The 15,617-nt window shown below is 45.2% G+C and overlaps 1 protein-coding gene across 2 annotated transcripts in view; it reads left to right on the plus strand.

The window, feature by feature from the left end:
- LOC137299111 (uncharacterized) overlaps positions 1-15,617 on the plus strand; it is an 82,366-nt gene that overhangs the window by 42,521 nt on the left and 24,228 nt on the right. For both annotated transcript variants that reach the window (XM_067831615.1, XM_067831614.1), the window contains 22 exons: positions 1,025-1,195; positions 1,693-1,796; positions 1,962-2,076; positions 2,449-2,712; positions 3,012-3,145; positions 3,448-3,682; positions 3,966-4,133; positions 5,615-5,775; positions 6,680-6,814; positions 7,219-7,528; positions 7,895-8,020; positions 8,441-8,607; positions 8,909-9,057; positions 9,626-9,792; positions 10,136-10,297; positions 11,103-11,222; positions 11,852-11,974; positions 12,525-12,739; positions 13,426-13,527; positions 13,959-14,129; positions 14,328-14,507; positions 15,078-15,264. In XM_067831615.1, coding sequence (XP_067687716.1) covers positions 1,025-1,195; positions 1,693-1,796; positions 1,962-2,076; positions 2,449-2,712; positions 3,012-3,145; positions 3,448-3,682; positions 3,966-4,133; positions 5,615-5,775; positions 6,680-6,814; positions 7,219-7,528; positions 7,895-8,020; positions 8,441-8,607; positions 8,909-9,057; positions 9,626-9,792; positions 10,136-10,297; positions 11,103-11,222; positions 11,852-11,974; positions 12,525-12,739; positions 13,426-13,527; positions 13,959-14,129; positions 14,328-14,507; positions 15,078-15,264 — 3,666 coding nt within the window. The remainder of the gene's footprint in view (positions 1-1,024; positions 1,196-1,692; positions 1,797-1,961; positions 2,077-2,448; positions 2,713-3,011; positions 3,146-3,447; positions 3,683-3,965; positions 4,134-5,614; positions 5,776-6,679; positions 6,815-7,218; positions 7,529-7,894; positions 8,021-8,440; positions 8,608-8,908; positions 9,058-9,625; positions 9,793-10,135; positions 10,298-11,102; positions 11,223-11,851; positions 11,975-12,524; positions 12,740-13,425; positions 13,528-13,958; positions 14,130-14,327; positions 14,508-15,077; positions 15,265-15,617) is intronic.

Raw genomic sequence — 15,617 nt, forward strand, 5'->3', positions numbered from 1 at the left:
CAAATCTGTCTATCAGTTCTTGGGCTAGATAAGACAACAATAATACCTTCACAGACTGCCTATTTAATCGTTACCACAAAACAACTGTTGACAACGGAACGAAACAAAAACACTCCATCAGACAAACAATGTAACAAAAGTTAAATGTTAGTTAAGTCAATGTCAAGTTGAACCCCTCCCAATTGGTTTAATGTAATCAATAGGCAGTCTGAAGCTAGACTGACGTGCTGGTCAGAATCGGCATGTTTCACTGATAGGTGAAAGGTGAAAGGATGAATGACAATTACTGAAATAAGACAGAAAGTCTGCTGACAGTATCTTTATCGATAATCAGTTTCCAGAAATCAATCCAGGAAGGAACCAAGGCCTGGGCCCCGTTACACAAAGCTCTCATAAGCCTAAGATCCCGTAGCATGCGTACCTACCATACTGTAACATAGGAAGTACGCATGCTACAAGAAACAGTTACGAGATCTTAGGCTTAGGAGAAACGATCTCTTATGGCTACGATAGTCATAAGCGCTAAACATTAATTTCAAAAGAGAGATTTCAAAATCTAGACCATGGTAAACTTACGAAGCCGATCTGGCAGACACCACAAAGGACAGACCATGGTAAACTTACGAAGCCGATCTGGCAGACACCACAAAGGACAGACCATGGTAAACTTACGAAGCCGATCTGGCAGACACCACAAAGGACAGACCATGGTAAACTTACGAAGCCGATCTGGCAGACACCACAAAGGACAGACCATGGTAAACTTACGAAGCCGATCTGGCAGACACCACAAAGGACAGACCATGGTAAACTTACGAAGCCGATCTGGCAGACACCACAAAGGACAGACCATGGTAAACTTACGAAGCCGATCTGGCAGACACCACAAAGGACAGACCATGGTAAACTTACGAAGCCGATCTGGCAGACACCACAAAGGACAGACCATGACCGACGCGTGATTTCTGTGTCGTCAAACAATGACGATTGTAAACATGCAGAACTGTATGTATTTCCCCACCAGAGGTCTTCAAGACCTGCACGGATGTGTACAGTGCCGCCAGAAGGAGGATTAGTTTTGGAGAAAGTCTGCCAGAAAATGGCCGCTTTACCGTCGACCCCGATGGCAGTGGTGGTGTGGATGCTTTCCAAGTCGACTGCAAGTTTCCCCGCACCATATTGCCAGCAACACCAGGTACTTCTCTCCCCTTTCTTCACCTACACCTCGATCACGGTGACGATATGGTATGTTGATTATGTGTATCTGTTGTGTTGACTGTGTACGTGAGCGGTGTGTTGATTGTGTACATGAGTGGTGTTTTGATTGTGTGTATGATTGGTGTGTTGATTGTGTACATGAGTGGTGTTTTGATTGTGTGTATGATTGGTGTGTTGATTGTGTACATGAGTGGTGTTTTGATTGCGTGTGTGATTGGTGTGTTGATTGTGTACATGAGTGGTGTTTTGATTGTGTGTGATTGATTGTATGAGTGGTACGTTGATTGTGTGCTTGAACGGTGTGTTGATTATGTGTATGAGTTGCGTGTTGATTGTGTGCAGGAGAGGCGTGGTGATTTTTGTGTATGAGAGTTTTGACCATGCGTTGAGGTTCACCAGCCTGTAGTGTAAATGTCATTTTCCTGTTCCTTTGATCTTTAAGAGAGGATAATAGCTTTCTGAGTTTTTTTTCAGGCGGCAATTCATTGCAAGGCAGTGGTACCGATCCAGTTGAGCAGTGTTTTGACATCTCGTATCTTGACGGTGCTGGCAAGACCCTGGCCCCAGAACAAGTTGTGGTGAGTCAGAACATGGTAGTGTTCAAGTGCAATGTCCCTGAAATTCCCCACGTGTACCCAGAACACGGGCGCCGATGTCGGAGTATGTAAAGTGCATAGCCATGGTGTTCACTGTTTCAGTCATTGTTTGACTCTGCAAACATGATGGTTTGATTTACCTTTCAGCAACTTGTGAAGGCGTCGAATGGAAAATGCAACCAGAGGCTGAGTTTAAAGTGCACAAACGCCCCCATCACCGACCTCATCAGCTTCACGACATGCGACGGCGTTAAACAACCAGGTGCGTCAGCCTTAGTAACTAAACCGACGCTTAAACGTGTCGTTAACGACCTAGTTCCCACATAAGAACTAATTACTAACATGGTCAAAACGAACCGTTGAATCGCTTTGGACACGCTCATACATGTCCTTTGGGTCAAGGTCAAGGACCTCGTTCCCACATGCAATTCAACTAGTAACGTGGTTGAAACGAACCGTTGAAATCGCTTTTTGAAGGGGATGCCTGGTCCATGTTCAACATGGCGATCGTAGCACCACGGAGGTCGTAGCCACCATATTGAAACTTAGATCCAGGACGACCATAGCAAGGAGATCACTTTGTAGTACACTGAGCTATGTAGCAGACTCTCATATTGCCTTTGTGTATTCCAAGGATGGGCCGGCAGTGGAGGTGTGGACAAATGTGCGTGTGGCGTGACGGGTACGTGTGCCGGCGGCCGCTCCGCCAAATGTAACTGCGACGTGGAGGATGGTAAGCAGAGGGAAGACAGTGCTATCATTGTGGACAACGCTCGTCTTCCTGTGTGCAAGGTGTGCATCAAGCTGAAAGGTAGCCTCACAGATCCAGCCAATCCCAATCCAATTCGATCTGCCTCCTTCACCGTCTCCAATCTCGTATGCAGCAACGGCGTGTCGGGTACGTCACCAGCGACTTGCTCTGTCTGCAGTTTCCGACAGTAGTCAAAACAACTAGATGGCGACTATTTCATTATTCGTTTTATAAATAAAAAACATTTTTCGCTGAAAATGCTCGAAAGAAATACTTTTTTAAGACAATGATGTTTTTGCCCGAAACAACCCTCCTTTCATTTATATTTAAATAATAACTTTTTTTCAAACTATAAAAATAATTTCAACTTGGAAACTCCGCAGTTGTTGATGTGTGTCTGAGACATCATTTCACTGAAAGTGAATAATGATATACTGATGTTGCAGGTGTCCGAGCCAACTGCCAGGACGCACGGACCAGCTCCTTCGTCAGTTCCCCAAGCACCATCTATGTGAGGGCCTACCCTCGACCTGTGCCCGTCTTCTGTGACTACAGGGCCTTCCCTCCAGCAGGCGTCTTTGTAAGCCATTACGTTCCCTCATGTTGTTTGTCGTTAGCTTCTCAAGAGACAGTATCCTCGATGACTGGGACCTTTGCCATCCTTCCTACGTCCTTCCGTCTTTGTATCGACCTGTGGGCACCTGTATAAAGCATACAAATTTAAACAGTATTATTTTGCATGAGACTTACATTCATTGGCACAAAATGTTGTCCATGGTCAATACAGCCGCATATACCATACAATAATGACTATATTCAGGCGATGTCAAAATAGGAATGTCAAATGTGTCCGTCTAAGTGTTCGATCTTCATTCTTTTCAGCAAATGTTTCCCAAAGAACCAAATATCACGATTCCGCCGAACCAACCGATCGACGAGGTTGTGGAATACTACTCATTCAACCTGACTGAGATCCTTCCTCTGCTCGACAACTTCGAGTATTGTACGCAGAAAATTGAAATGTCCTGCCAAGATGCCGCCCTCAGTGTTGAGGGACAATACGGCTGGTATAACAGAGAGGGTGCTGTACAGTCCTACTGGGTGGAGCCTCTCAGAGGTGGGTCACAACAAGGTGGCGTGCTTGCCTCCATGACATGGGTGGATTTTCGGTTGCATGTGAAAACACTATATAGCATATGTGAATCGTGTCATACTGTATGCAAAAAGAGAGCGTACAAATAACCATGCGATACTGGATATGCCCAGCAAATGAGGTCTTCTGTGACAAAAAGTCATGAATTAATTGCACTTTAAGACCGCGCCCTTGGCATGGTAAATACCTATTAAATGACTCGGGCTCAGCTGGCTTCATTTATCACCCGATATGTTCTGTACTCCAGATGGCGTCCCATGCAAAGGCAACAATGGTTTGTGCAACTGTAATTTGCCTGGGAACCAGATAGATGGCGGCCTCATCATTGACCAGTCAGCTCTTCCCGTGACCCGGATCAAGTTCCAGGCCTCGTCGGGCACCAGGAACGTCTTCCTTGGACCCGTTGAGTGTTATGGTAGGTTCCTGTTCGCCATCACATTGCAGAGATGGGTTCGATGACTCCAGACGTCTTAGAACCTTAAACTTGAATGCCTCAGTTGTCTTCCGTCGGTCCTCACGTTTGACTCTTGAATTCGCCTATAATATAGCTCCTTGTGTCACGACTCTTTCTGTTCTGGTTTCATTCTTTAATTAACTCAAACCTCATCATATGACACAGAAAAAAACATTTAAACCAAACACAGTCACTTACTCTTTTTTATGAGTAAAACATAGTAGAATTAGTGAACAAGAGTCAAAAGGCCTCCTAACCTCGGAATATTGTGTCACTACACGAGTGTAGGGACGATGGACAAGTGGTTAGTGTCTTAGGTGTTAATGCGGAAGTAGTTTGGTTGTCGTTGGGGTCCTAGTCTATCCAGTGCGTCATGTCTGGAATATTGTACTTGCGTAACTGAAATGCCTTTGTATGTGCATTGGATCTGTTGCAAAGGAATTTCCTCCAAGCATTCCCGTACTCAATTCGACGCCTACTAAACCTTGCCATGAACCCCCTCCCTACTGACTTCACTCTCTGAACCCCTCCCCACTCACCTCACTCTCTCAACCCCTCCCTACTCACCTCACTCTCTCAACCCCTCCCTACTCACCTCACTCTCTGAATCCCTCCCCACTCACCTCACTCTCACAACCCCTGCCTACTCACCTCACTCTCTCAACCCCTCCCTACTCACCTCACTCTCTCACCCCCTCCCTACTCACCTCACTCTCTCAACCCCTCCCTACTCACCTCACTCTCTCAACCCCACCGACACTCACCTCATCCCACCCCCACCCCCTGTAGCCCACCCGTACTCACTGAACCTCCTCCCTCCCCCCTTCCCCACCCGAATCCTACGTTACTAACCCCGCCCCTGAACCCCATCCCATCAAACCAACCACTGACACCATCCTACTCACCCCAGTGCTGAAACCCATCCCTACTCAAACCAACCACTGACACCATCCTACTCACCCCAGAGCTGAAGCCCATCCCTACTCAAACCAACCACTCACCCCATCCTACTCACCCCAGTGCTGAAGCATACCCCTACTCAAACCAACCACTCACCCCATCCTACTCACCCCAGTGCTGAAGCCCATACCTACTCAAGTCAACCACTGACCCCATCCTACTCACCCCAGTGCTGAAGCCCATCCCTACTCAAACCAACCACTCACCCCATCCTACTCACCCCAGTGCTGAAGCCCATCCCTACTCAAACCAACCACTCACCCCATCCTACTCACCCCAGTGCTGAAGCATACCCCTACTCAAACCAACCACTCACCACATCCTACTCACCCCAGTGCTGAAGCTCAACCCGACTCACCCTGCCCTTGAACCTCACCCTACTCACGCAACCCCTACTCGCCCCACCCTACTCACCTTACCCTCTGAAGGAAGACAAAAGCGTCAGCCACAACCACGCAGTCAGGTTGCCATGTCTGTTTCAGACATCAAGAAGGACTGCTATGAAATCATGAAAAGCCGCAACAAACGCACTGTGTATTGGAGGAACAGCACCTACGTCATCGACCCTGACGGTCCTGGCGGCGTCGACCCATTCATCGTGGTGTGCAAGTTTGATGAATCCAATGACAACGCCATCACAATGGTATGCTCTTTTTGACTTAACCTGTCGCTCTGTACCCCTATAGGATATGTCATCTCCTCACAAACCTGTTCATAATCTCGATTTAAGTTCAAATGTATATTCTCTGTAGAATCTCTTGACCTTGCAATATATCTTAAATACACACCTTCACAAAAATACACACATCTGAAGCTCGTAGAAATCCTTACTGCACGATCGCCAATGCTTACTCTGTTTATTCGCGTACTGTTATCTGGCTATTATGTGTAAATGCAAGCTGATATACATTGCCTTACCTGGCACATATGTACAGTCCTATTATTCGGAACATTAACTCGTTTGAATACTATCTATTGATTCTTATAAAATCGATTTTCTAAATCCCTAAATTTCCTCTTTTAAAACGCAGTGATCCGGTTTAGACCATTTGCCTTCAGCCACCCACGCTTGTCGTAAGAGGCGACTAAAGGTATCGAGTGGTCAGACTTGCTGGTTTGGTTGACACATGTCATCGGTTCACAGTTGCAGATCGATGCTCATTCTGTTGATCATTGGATAGTCTGGTCCAGACTCGATTGTTTAGAGAATGCCGCCATATAGCTTAAATATTGTTGAGTGCGGCGTAAACCTAAACTAAACACACTCACTCACTCACTCACTCACAAAGAACACAGTGGAAAGGGTCGCATAGTGTCAGCCTACTTGTGGATCATGGTTAGACTATGGTTTGTGGTGAGAGATTAGACGTGGGTTCAGGCTAGCGGACTTTTCAGTTGTCATCGTATCCAGATTGTCTGTTCGCTCTGTCCCGAGTGTGTACATAGCGCCATTACAGCTGAAATGGCGGAATTAACAGAAAACAAATTTAACCTTGTCGCCATCTTGCATTACACACTCATCAGTGCACTCACTTTTCCCCTGCCAGGCATATCCGATAGACGGTGGGCCGAAGACGGTGACGGGAACAGATCGTAAAGACTTTGAGATCCCCATCAACTACCCTGGAGCCACACCAGAACAACTTAACGAACTGGCCAAGCACTCTCAGTTTTGTATGCAGGTGAGTGATGGTGCCATGGAGGCGATTCTACTTCACGGCGGCTATCGCGTTACCAACTGAGTATGGAGGATATAACCTTTCATTGCTCTGGGGAAGGACATGGAAACTGACTTGAAACTTCTTCTTGTCCTTCCATCCCTTAAGCATTAACTGTTATGTATTCGTAGTCAAGCGATCCATTCATACAATTTTCACAGCTATTTCTCTATGCATCAATCTGATTTTGTTTCGAGACTGTGCTCTGATGTTCAGTATTTTATCGAATGAATGTTTTTAGAGTAAGGGATAAATACTATTAATGTTCAAAATAAAGAAAAGTTTAATGATCAAAAAATTTTCTTGTGATGTCAGTTGGGACTCACGACTGCATGTCAAGACTTTTTGATGTGTTGTCTTCATTTCAGGGAGTGCAATACGAGTGTAGGGAGTCTCCTATCGGATCACTAAAGCTAGCGGATGGGGACGTTGCACCTGGATTTGGACTGGCCGATGACATAACAACAAAGGGCTGTGCTTGCGGTATACTGGGCACCTGCGGTACCAACAACACCTGTCGCTGTGACAACAAGGGGCCAATGGGAGACTTCGACAGAGGCGTCATCACCGCCAAGGACGAGCTCCCCATCGTGTCTGCTACATTTGGCGGGCAGAGCACACCGAACGCTGTAGGCAAAGCCACCATCACGTCACTCAACTGTTCCCGAATCCCTGACGGTATGAGTAAAGGAGTGCTATTTGGGTAGAAATAATTGTCAGCTCGTGGATTTCGTCTGTAATTTGGAGGAATCATTTTACAAATTTAAAACATGGATTGTCACTGAATAAATCTTTGGTTGGACTTTGAAACCTCTAGAAGCATTCATAGGAATTCAGAAACAGTACTCCATGGAAACATTTGTAACGATGGGCATTCTCGTGATTCAACGCATGACCGATATTGCCGTGCTACTAATCATACATAATAGAAAAATCAGGCAACATGATTTGTATTGACCTTGTCTAAATTTCAATAAACAAACATGTAGAAATCACACCTGTCTGTTGCGGAATTCCGTACATGGTCTGACTGTTTCCATGCAGGTCTGCCCAAGAACTGCCAGGAAGCGGCAGAGATGGGGATGACCAGCTCGGAAATCCTAGTCTATCCTTCCAGCGCCATCCCTCCTTTCCTCGTCTACTGTGACATGAACCTCGTCCCAGGAAAAGGTCAGCAGCGAAACATTTCCTATCTAAAACATTAGTATCTACCTGGTCAGGTATGTGACATCACTGGGTACATTTGATGCAGTTTAAGAGCAGACTACCTATATATACTACTGATGTTTAGGATAAAGGATAAAACACAAATGTTGAGAGCTTTGGAAGTCGGTTCACTTCAGGCTTATCACTTGCGCATTGTTCAGACCCGACTGGGATTCATACATGTAGTCTGTTTCAAAGCCGTACCTCTTGATTGGTCATGTATTTCTGAAACTGATCAAAAGGAAAACCTACCCTCCTAATGTAACTGTGACATGGGTCCTCTTCTAGGTGTGAGTCATTGTAAATCGGGTAACACACCACCCACGTTCCCCTACCCCCAACACTCACCTGGACTCCGGCTCTGAAACTGGTCTATTTGCACAGGTATTGCTCGGGTGAAACCGGAGGATGACCCGGACAAGCCCGTAAATAATCCAAATGGTACGACAGACGTTCCATACAAAGGTTTAACTGATGAGCAGCTTAGGATTCTTATCGACACTTCAACAAACTGTTACCAGCCCGTCCTTGTGGACTGCTTCAAGACAGGGGTGAGTGGCAAATCCGCTACCAACCAGTGCCTTGTTCACTGGAATATTAGTGTCAGTGTGTGAGGAAGTGAGTGCCAGACATGCCGGTACTGAGCCACAAGACAATCTCAGGAACACCACCTACAAGTTTCGAAGAAGATAAGATACGACTCTTTTACTTAACAAGCATTATTCATTTTCAAATGTGGTCTTGGGCAATATGATCTTTATGAGTACATCAGACATGGTGATATATGACGTTTTAAATATATATGGAGAAGATTCGATTCTATCAGAGACTCCTTGTCTCTTCATTCCTCAGTTTATCAAGGACGGATCCTTCTCCTGGAAGGGGTTGGACGGCCAGATTAAAAAGTACTGGGGGAGCGGGAGCAGCCTTGCCCAGACCTGCTCCTGTGGCGACGATGGCATGTGCGGCGGGATCGGCGGTAAAGACGACATGTCTCAGAGGTAAATCATTAGGGCTGGGAGGGAAGGTCGACATATTTTCAGAGATAGAACGGTAATGCTGAGAGGGAAGGTCGACGTATCTCAGAGATAAAATGGTAGGGCAGGGAGGGAAGGTCGACGTGTCTCAGAGGTAATACGGTTTAGGGCAGGGAGGGAGGTTCGACATGCCACAGAGGTAATACGGTAGTGGCTGGAGGGAAGATCGACGTGTCTCAGAGGTAATACGGTAGGGCTTGGAGGGAAGGTCGACGTGTCTCAGAGGTAATACGGTAGGCTTGGAGGGAAGGTCGACGTTTCTCAGAGGTAATACCGTAGGGTTAGATGGGTCACACACGAGCCTTCACAGACTTATTTAGTAATCGGAACATGGGTTGTAGGTCTCGGACGAGCCTTCATAGAGATCTATAGTAATCGGAACTTGGGTTGTAGGCCTGGGAAGAGCAATCAGGGAGTTCTGAAGGAATCGGAACTTGACCAGTGATCACAGACGAGTCTGTGTTTTAATGGGAAGGTAGCAGGGGTTTTCTGTCAAGGCTGACAAGTCATGGAAGTCTTCTTTGGTGTGCAGGAAGTGCAACTGTGAGATCGGTGATGCCGTGTGGAGGAAGGATGGCGGCGTCCTCAGCGTGAAGTCGGACCTCCCCATCAGGAGCTACACTTTCACCACCCCCGGCACTAACGGCGCCCAAGCCAACATGACCATCGGCGATTTGTACTGCGGCATGCAAGAGATTGGTAGGTGCACCGTGCACTTCGTCCAATAACAAACAATATCGTGTTTCATTCAGGCATATCATGTTCGAGTCCTACAGAAGGAGTGAGTGAGTGAGTGAGAGTGGTTTTACGCCGCGTTTTGCAATACTTCAGCAATAACACGACGGGGAACCCAACAAATGGGCTTCACATGTTGTACTCATGTGGGGAATCGAACCAAGGTTTTCAGCGTGACGGGCGGAAGCTTTAACCACTAGTCTGCTTCACCGTCCCAGTACGCAGTCTTTCGAATCTTGGTTATAGTAATCAAAATATGATCAATACCAAACGGACTTTGCGTAGATAGATGTGTGATACTGTGCAGACCTTCCCGTGTGCGACATGAACTTCGACGACTGTGCCGAGGAGGCGGAGTGTGAGAACAAACGGGTCAGCGATTTCAACTGTCATTGTAAGCAGGGCTACCAAGGTCTCATCCGGGGTCAGGGCATCAACGATGTGTGGGCTAATGGCAGAGAATGTTTCGGTAAGTTTTACATACGTAATTTCGGCACTGTTGTCTCACATGCTGAAGAAATACATGAATGAATGAGTGAGTTTAGTTTTACGTCAAACTCGGCAATATTCCAGCTGTCTTTAAATAACCGAATCTGGACCAGACAATCCAGTGATCAGCAGCATGAGCATCGACCTGTGCAATTGGGAACCGATGACATGCAAGGCCGGGTATAGGAAGACAGGGAAGACCACGTGCGAAGGTACCGTTACCTTCTGGTGTCGTTTGTCGCCTCTTACGACAAGTCGTATTTTATTGCAAGCATGCAGGCCTATTCTATCGTGGAACTTCGCGGGTTCTTAACAAATACAAATTCACTGGAAGAGAAAACACATATTAATATGAATGTCAAATGATTTTATTACGACATTAAAACTAGCTGCCATGATGTCTGCCCAAGTTGTCATGGCATGACATGATGTCGCGATGAAATCATCACGTGTGTCAAACCTTCATACATTGCGCAAGTATTTCTTGTAATGACGTCGCACTTTGTTATATTGACGCCAGCTCTGATCAAACCTATACTTGACAAAACGACATATCTGATGTGTAGCAGTTGTTCATTAATTTGAAATCGGATCAATGTAATATTCATTTGTATCATTCAGTGTAGATCTAGCTGAAAACAACGCTAGATCTGGTTGACATTCAAGTTCAGGGTGACACTTCTGAAAATCTTTGCACAATTATTTTCGTTTTTCAGTGAAGTGGTCTGGTATTTTGGAGTTGACTGGATGTGTATGTCGTTCATGTAGATGTCTTTGTTGTACAGATGACGACGAGTGTTCATACCTTAGATGCGCCTACAGCGCTGTATGTTTCAACTACCCCGGTGATTTTAACTGCACGTGCAAGCCCGGGTACAGAAAGACAGGGAAGACCACGTGCGAAGGTACTGTTACATTGTTCATGACGTCATACGCTTACACATATCCGAAACAAGAAGGGATTCACATAATAATCATAGTATACTCTACTTTTCTGAAAAAAATGTGTTGCTTCTTTATCACGTGTAACCACTATATTTTATCTTTAACAAAACTCAAAGTCTGTGACATAATATCATTATATAACAGAACACTTGATATATGTATCGAAGTTAAGACTCACTTGAATCACTCACTGATTTGTGAGTTGAGCTGAGTTGCTGAGTTGAGTTGAGTTGGGCTTTACGTCACATCGGCAGTATTCCAGCCATTTTGTCACGAATTTAAGTCTGAATTACAATGTACAAATGAGTTTTATTTTGAAAACATATATATTCAATGCATTATTATTTAAAAACAGAAAATCTAAACACTAATTATACATATATATGGTTACACTGAAGTCTGGGATGGGAAGTTTATATATGATGATATACGGTACATAAATCGCGATTATCTGCTAAACTGTTGAGACAATAATTACTTAATGAATTACTTATTATCAGTTATTTCTTTGACTGAAATACAGACACCGTGATGGTTCTGATGTGTTAGACCAGTTCCACTGTAACTATCAGTGCTATGTTGTGCGCAGACATTAACGAGTGCACGGAAGGGACACATGACTGTGATACGAACGCTAAATGCGAGAACTTGGATGGAAGCTTTGCCTGCAAGTGTAAGAGAGGCTTCGTCGGTGACGGCAAGACGTGTGATGGTAAGGCTTACTGCATATGTGTACCTTTACCTCCTGACATCTATCATGATTGGTTGGAATTAAATAATATTACAGATTTGATAAGAAAGTTCTTACAAGTATGTTCATTAACCTTTAGGAGCCTTTGATAGAAAAAGTGTTAAATTCATTCATATCTGAAAAAATACAATACATGTTACTGGGTAAAATCACGATCAGCTAGTGTCAGCTTGTCCCGGTATACAATAAAGTACATGCTAATGTGTGTACCTTTCTGCTAAGGGGTCGTTATACAAAGCGACATTAGGTCTAAGACCGACTTCATATAGCTTGGATATTTCTGAATGAAGCGTGAAACAAGAAACGAACGAAAATGCGTTCCTCAATCGATTTACTAGATTAAGACGAGTAGTTTCGGCGTCCACCATTGCCTGTTGTTGTATCGTCGTTAAATAACCAGACCTTTCCTCAATCCAGTCAAGGTAAATGCGTCTGTTTCGGCGTCCCACACTGTCTGTTGTTGTATCGTCGTTAAATAATCAGACCTTTCCTCTTCAATCCATGTTTTTAGCTCAAGGCCAGTGTGTGTGTTTCGGTGATCCCCACTGCCTGTCGTTTGACGAGAAGTGGCTGGACTACATGGGTCTGTGCGAGTACACCATGAGTCGGGACAACTGTGGTGCCGGGAACCCAACGTACGAGGTGATCATGAACTCGTGGGACAAGGACCTCAATGTACAATATGCCGCCTGGGTGAAGGGGATTACTATTAAGTACAAAGGCAGTGTAAGTATACACACAGGCTTTCCACGGAAACACGGGGGATAGTCCAAGTAACGGTTTATGGGAGAATAATTCCGAGCAATCTTAGTGTCACGATAGATAGGTTCCTATTGTATTTCGTCTCAAAGATAGATGATCCTGAGTAACTTTTCCGCCCCATCGACCTGGTAATCTCCCAGTACAAAATGAACCCGTCCACAAGTAAATCAAGGGGTGTACTAAATGTGTATCATTGAGTATTTACACGGACTGGCATATCCAAACATGGACCATAAGTATTCAAAACGACGCATTCGCATGTGCGTTCATCCAACAGCTGCATTTTCATTTGTCTTTGATCCTTTAACATTAGGAAGTTGGACAATTTAAAAGAAAATCTAGAAAACCATGTACTTGCCATGAGATAAGTAAATTCCATTTTAATGCATTTGTCTTTGATATATAAACAACTGTACACAGAGAAGAGTTATTTCTTCGTATGTATGTGTATCTGTGCATGCATGCATGCGTGCGTTTATGGAAGTGGGGAAGTAGGTATTTACATCGAGTAGATTGGTAGAAAGGAAGATACGTGTGTATGAGCGTATGTTCGTGTGAGCGCGTGTGTGCATGCAAATGTCAGGTAGGCCATGGCCTTTCAGTCCTGTAATAGAGACTGAAAGTACATCAACATGCATCTTCCACTTCAGCTGATCGAAATGAGACAGGGTCGGGAGATCCGCGTCAACGGACAGATCAAAGCCGGCTACAACGGGAACGGCTTCTCCGTCTTCGACACGGGCAGGGAAGCGGTATGTGCAGTTAAAACTTAGACGTGGAGTATAATGCTTGAATATGTTGCCACTGTGTACTGAAGGTGTTAACATAATCTGAACCATGAAAGCTGCTCTTTGACTGTCTCCATTCAGGAATGGCGGTGAGTTGCGTTAGGCTGTACTACCGCAGTTGTCTACAAGCCTAAATCTAAAATCATTACCAGTATACCTTTTTGAGCCAATTTAACATATGTAGGTGGTATGTGGTACAACTGAAAGCCCAGATCCTCCATTCAGTAATAACCCGTGGGGCATATGCAGACTGCCTGATGCTTCAAAGTTTCCGGTTGTCACGCCAGAGTTGACATCCCTACACATGTGCAATGTATCTAGCTCAACCTGTGGTTCTGTTAAAAGGGGTGTAGATTCACACTAACATCTCCTGACTTCTGAGTCTGTCTTCCCAGATCTTCAACAGCAACATCAACCTGACCGTGACCTGGGACGGCAAGGACAAGGTCCAGATCTTCGTGGACAAAAAGTTTCAGCAGAAGACTTGTGGCATCTGCGGCAACTACAACAACGACGCCAAGGACGACTGGACGATTGGACCAGGATGTCCAAATGCTGGCCAGATTGTACGTGGAGTTACATGTGGAGAAAACCTGTCCTGTTTTACTTTATTGCTGATGTGATTTTCTTTGGCAGTTTTGGTTTGACTTAAAAGATCTGGTATTTGATCATTCAAAATTGAGTGTTCCCTTGATACAAGATATTGTGTTGCCTAGGTTACCCAAGTTACGTTTGTGTTAGTATAGTTGTGGTTCCTTTTCTAGACAACCAACAACAATGAATTTGGCACCTCGTGGGCATCGGAAACGTCAGCCAAGCGCAGTCCCAGGTGTAAGCGTGACTGTGATGAACCACCATCCATGAACCCTCCTTGTGGCATGAGTCAGCAGATGGCATCCATGATGTGTGGCTATCTCCTTGGACTGAGGACATCCGTCTTCAAAGTATGTAGTCTTTGTGTATCAGTACCTTTGTAGTGCAGCCCACAAATTCGATGACCAGCAATTATGTGCGGATCTGAGTTAAGTGCAACCCACAGTACAACCATACTGATTATGTATAATAACAGCACATGCTCACTTACTCTGTCTACATAATGTCAAGGGCCAGGTGACCCGTGAATGTCCTGGGGTAGAATAAGCTTGCCATAAAAGGGGATAATGCTTGTTGTAAGAGGCTTGCTGACTTGGTTGACACATTTCATCGGTTCCCAATTGTGCAGATCGATGCTCAGGTTGTTGATCACTGGATTGTCTGGTCCAGACTCGATATTTTACAGACCGTCGCCATATAGCTGGAATATTGCTGAGTGCGGCGTGAAACTCACCTCACTCAAGGGCCAGGTAAAGTAACAACAGATTCTATCTGCCAGCGTTTTCTGACGCGGCCGGGGATGGAAACACCGAACCTCCTCTATAAGGGCAGATGCAATATCGTGTAGGCCAGCGGTGTGGTCCTTGATGCACCCTGACTTCAACGTGCTCCTCTACCTTGACGTACTTTTATCAATCCAGGACTGCATCCCTAAGATTGACGCCATCATCATGGAGGGATTGTACAGAAGCTGCAACATCGATATGTGCCGCTCACCCCAGTCCGCCATGGACAACATGTGCGCCACCGCGGGGAGGGTGGCCGACGAGTGCCGCGCTATAGGAGAACAGATCCCGGTATGGAGGAACGCCAATGGTCTCCGTTGTGGTGAGTTTACTGGAAACACAGAAACTGTTAGATACGGACACTTCTTACTCACTGATGCGTTAATATGATACATTCATATTTGAAGTCTTGTTTATATTTTGTCAATATTAGTCTACTTCTCGTTATTCACCAAGTACTATTATGTATACCGCTAAGTTCCGAGGTGTCGCCCTTGTAAGCATTGACTTGTCGGTAATGTTGGTTAAGGTAGTAGACAATGGTGTTTCTCAGTGACTCAGTTACCAGCAGTAAATGACAGGAGTGTATCATCTACTGAGGCAATCACAGAGAGCAATCTGTGTCATGTGGTTGTTGCATAAGCATACCGATAATATGAAGCTTTCCAACAGTAC

The sequence above is a fragment of the Haliotis asinina genome, chromosome 10, assembly GCF_037392515.1.
Source record: "Haliotis asinina isolate JCU_RB_2024 chromosome 10, JCU_Hal_asi_v2, whole genome shotgun sequence".
NCBI lineage: Eukaryota > Metazoa > Mollusca > Gastropoda > Lepetellida > Haliotidae > Haliotis > Haliotis asinina.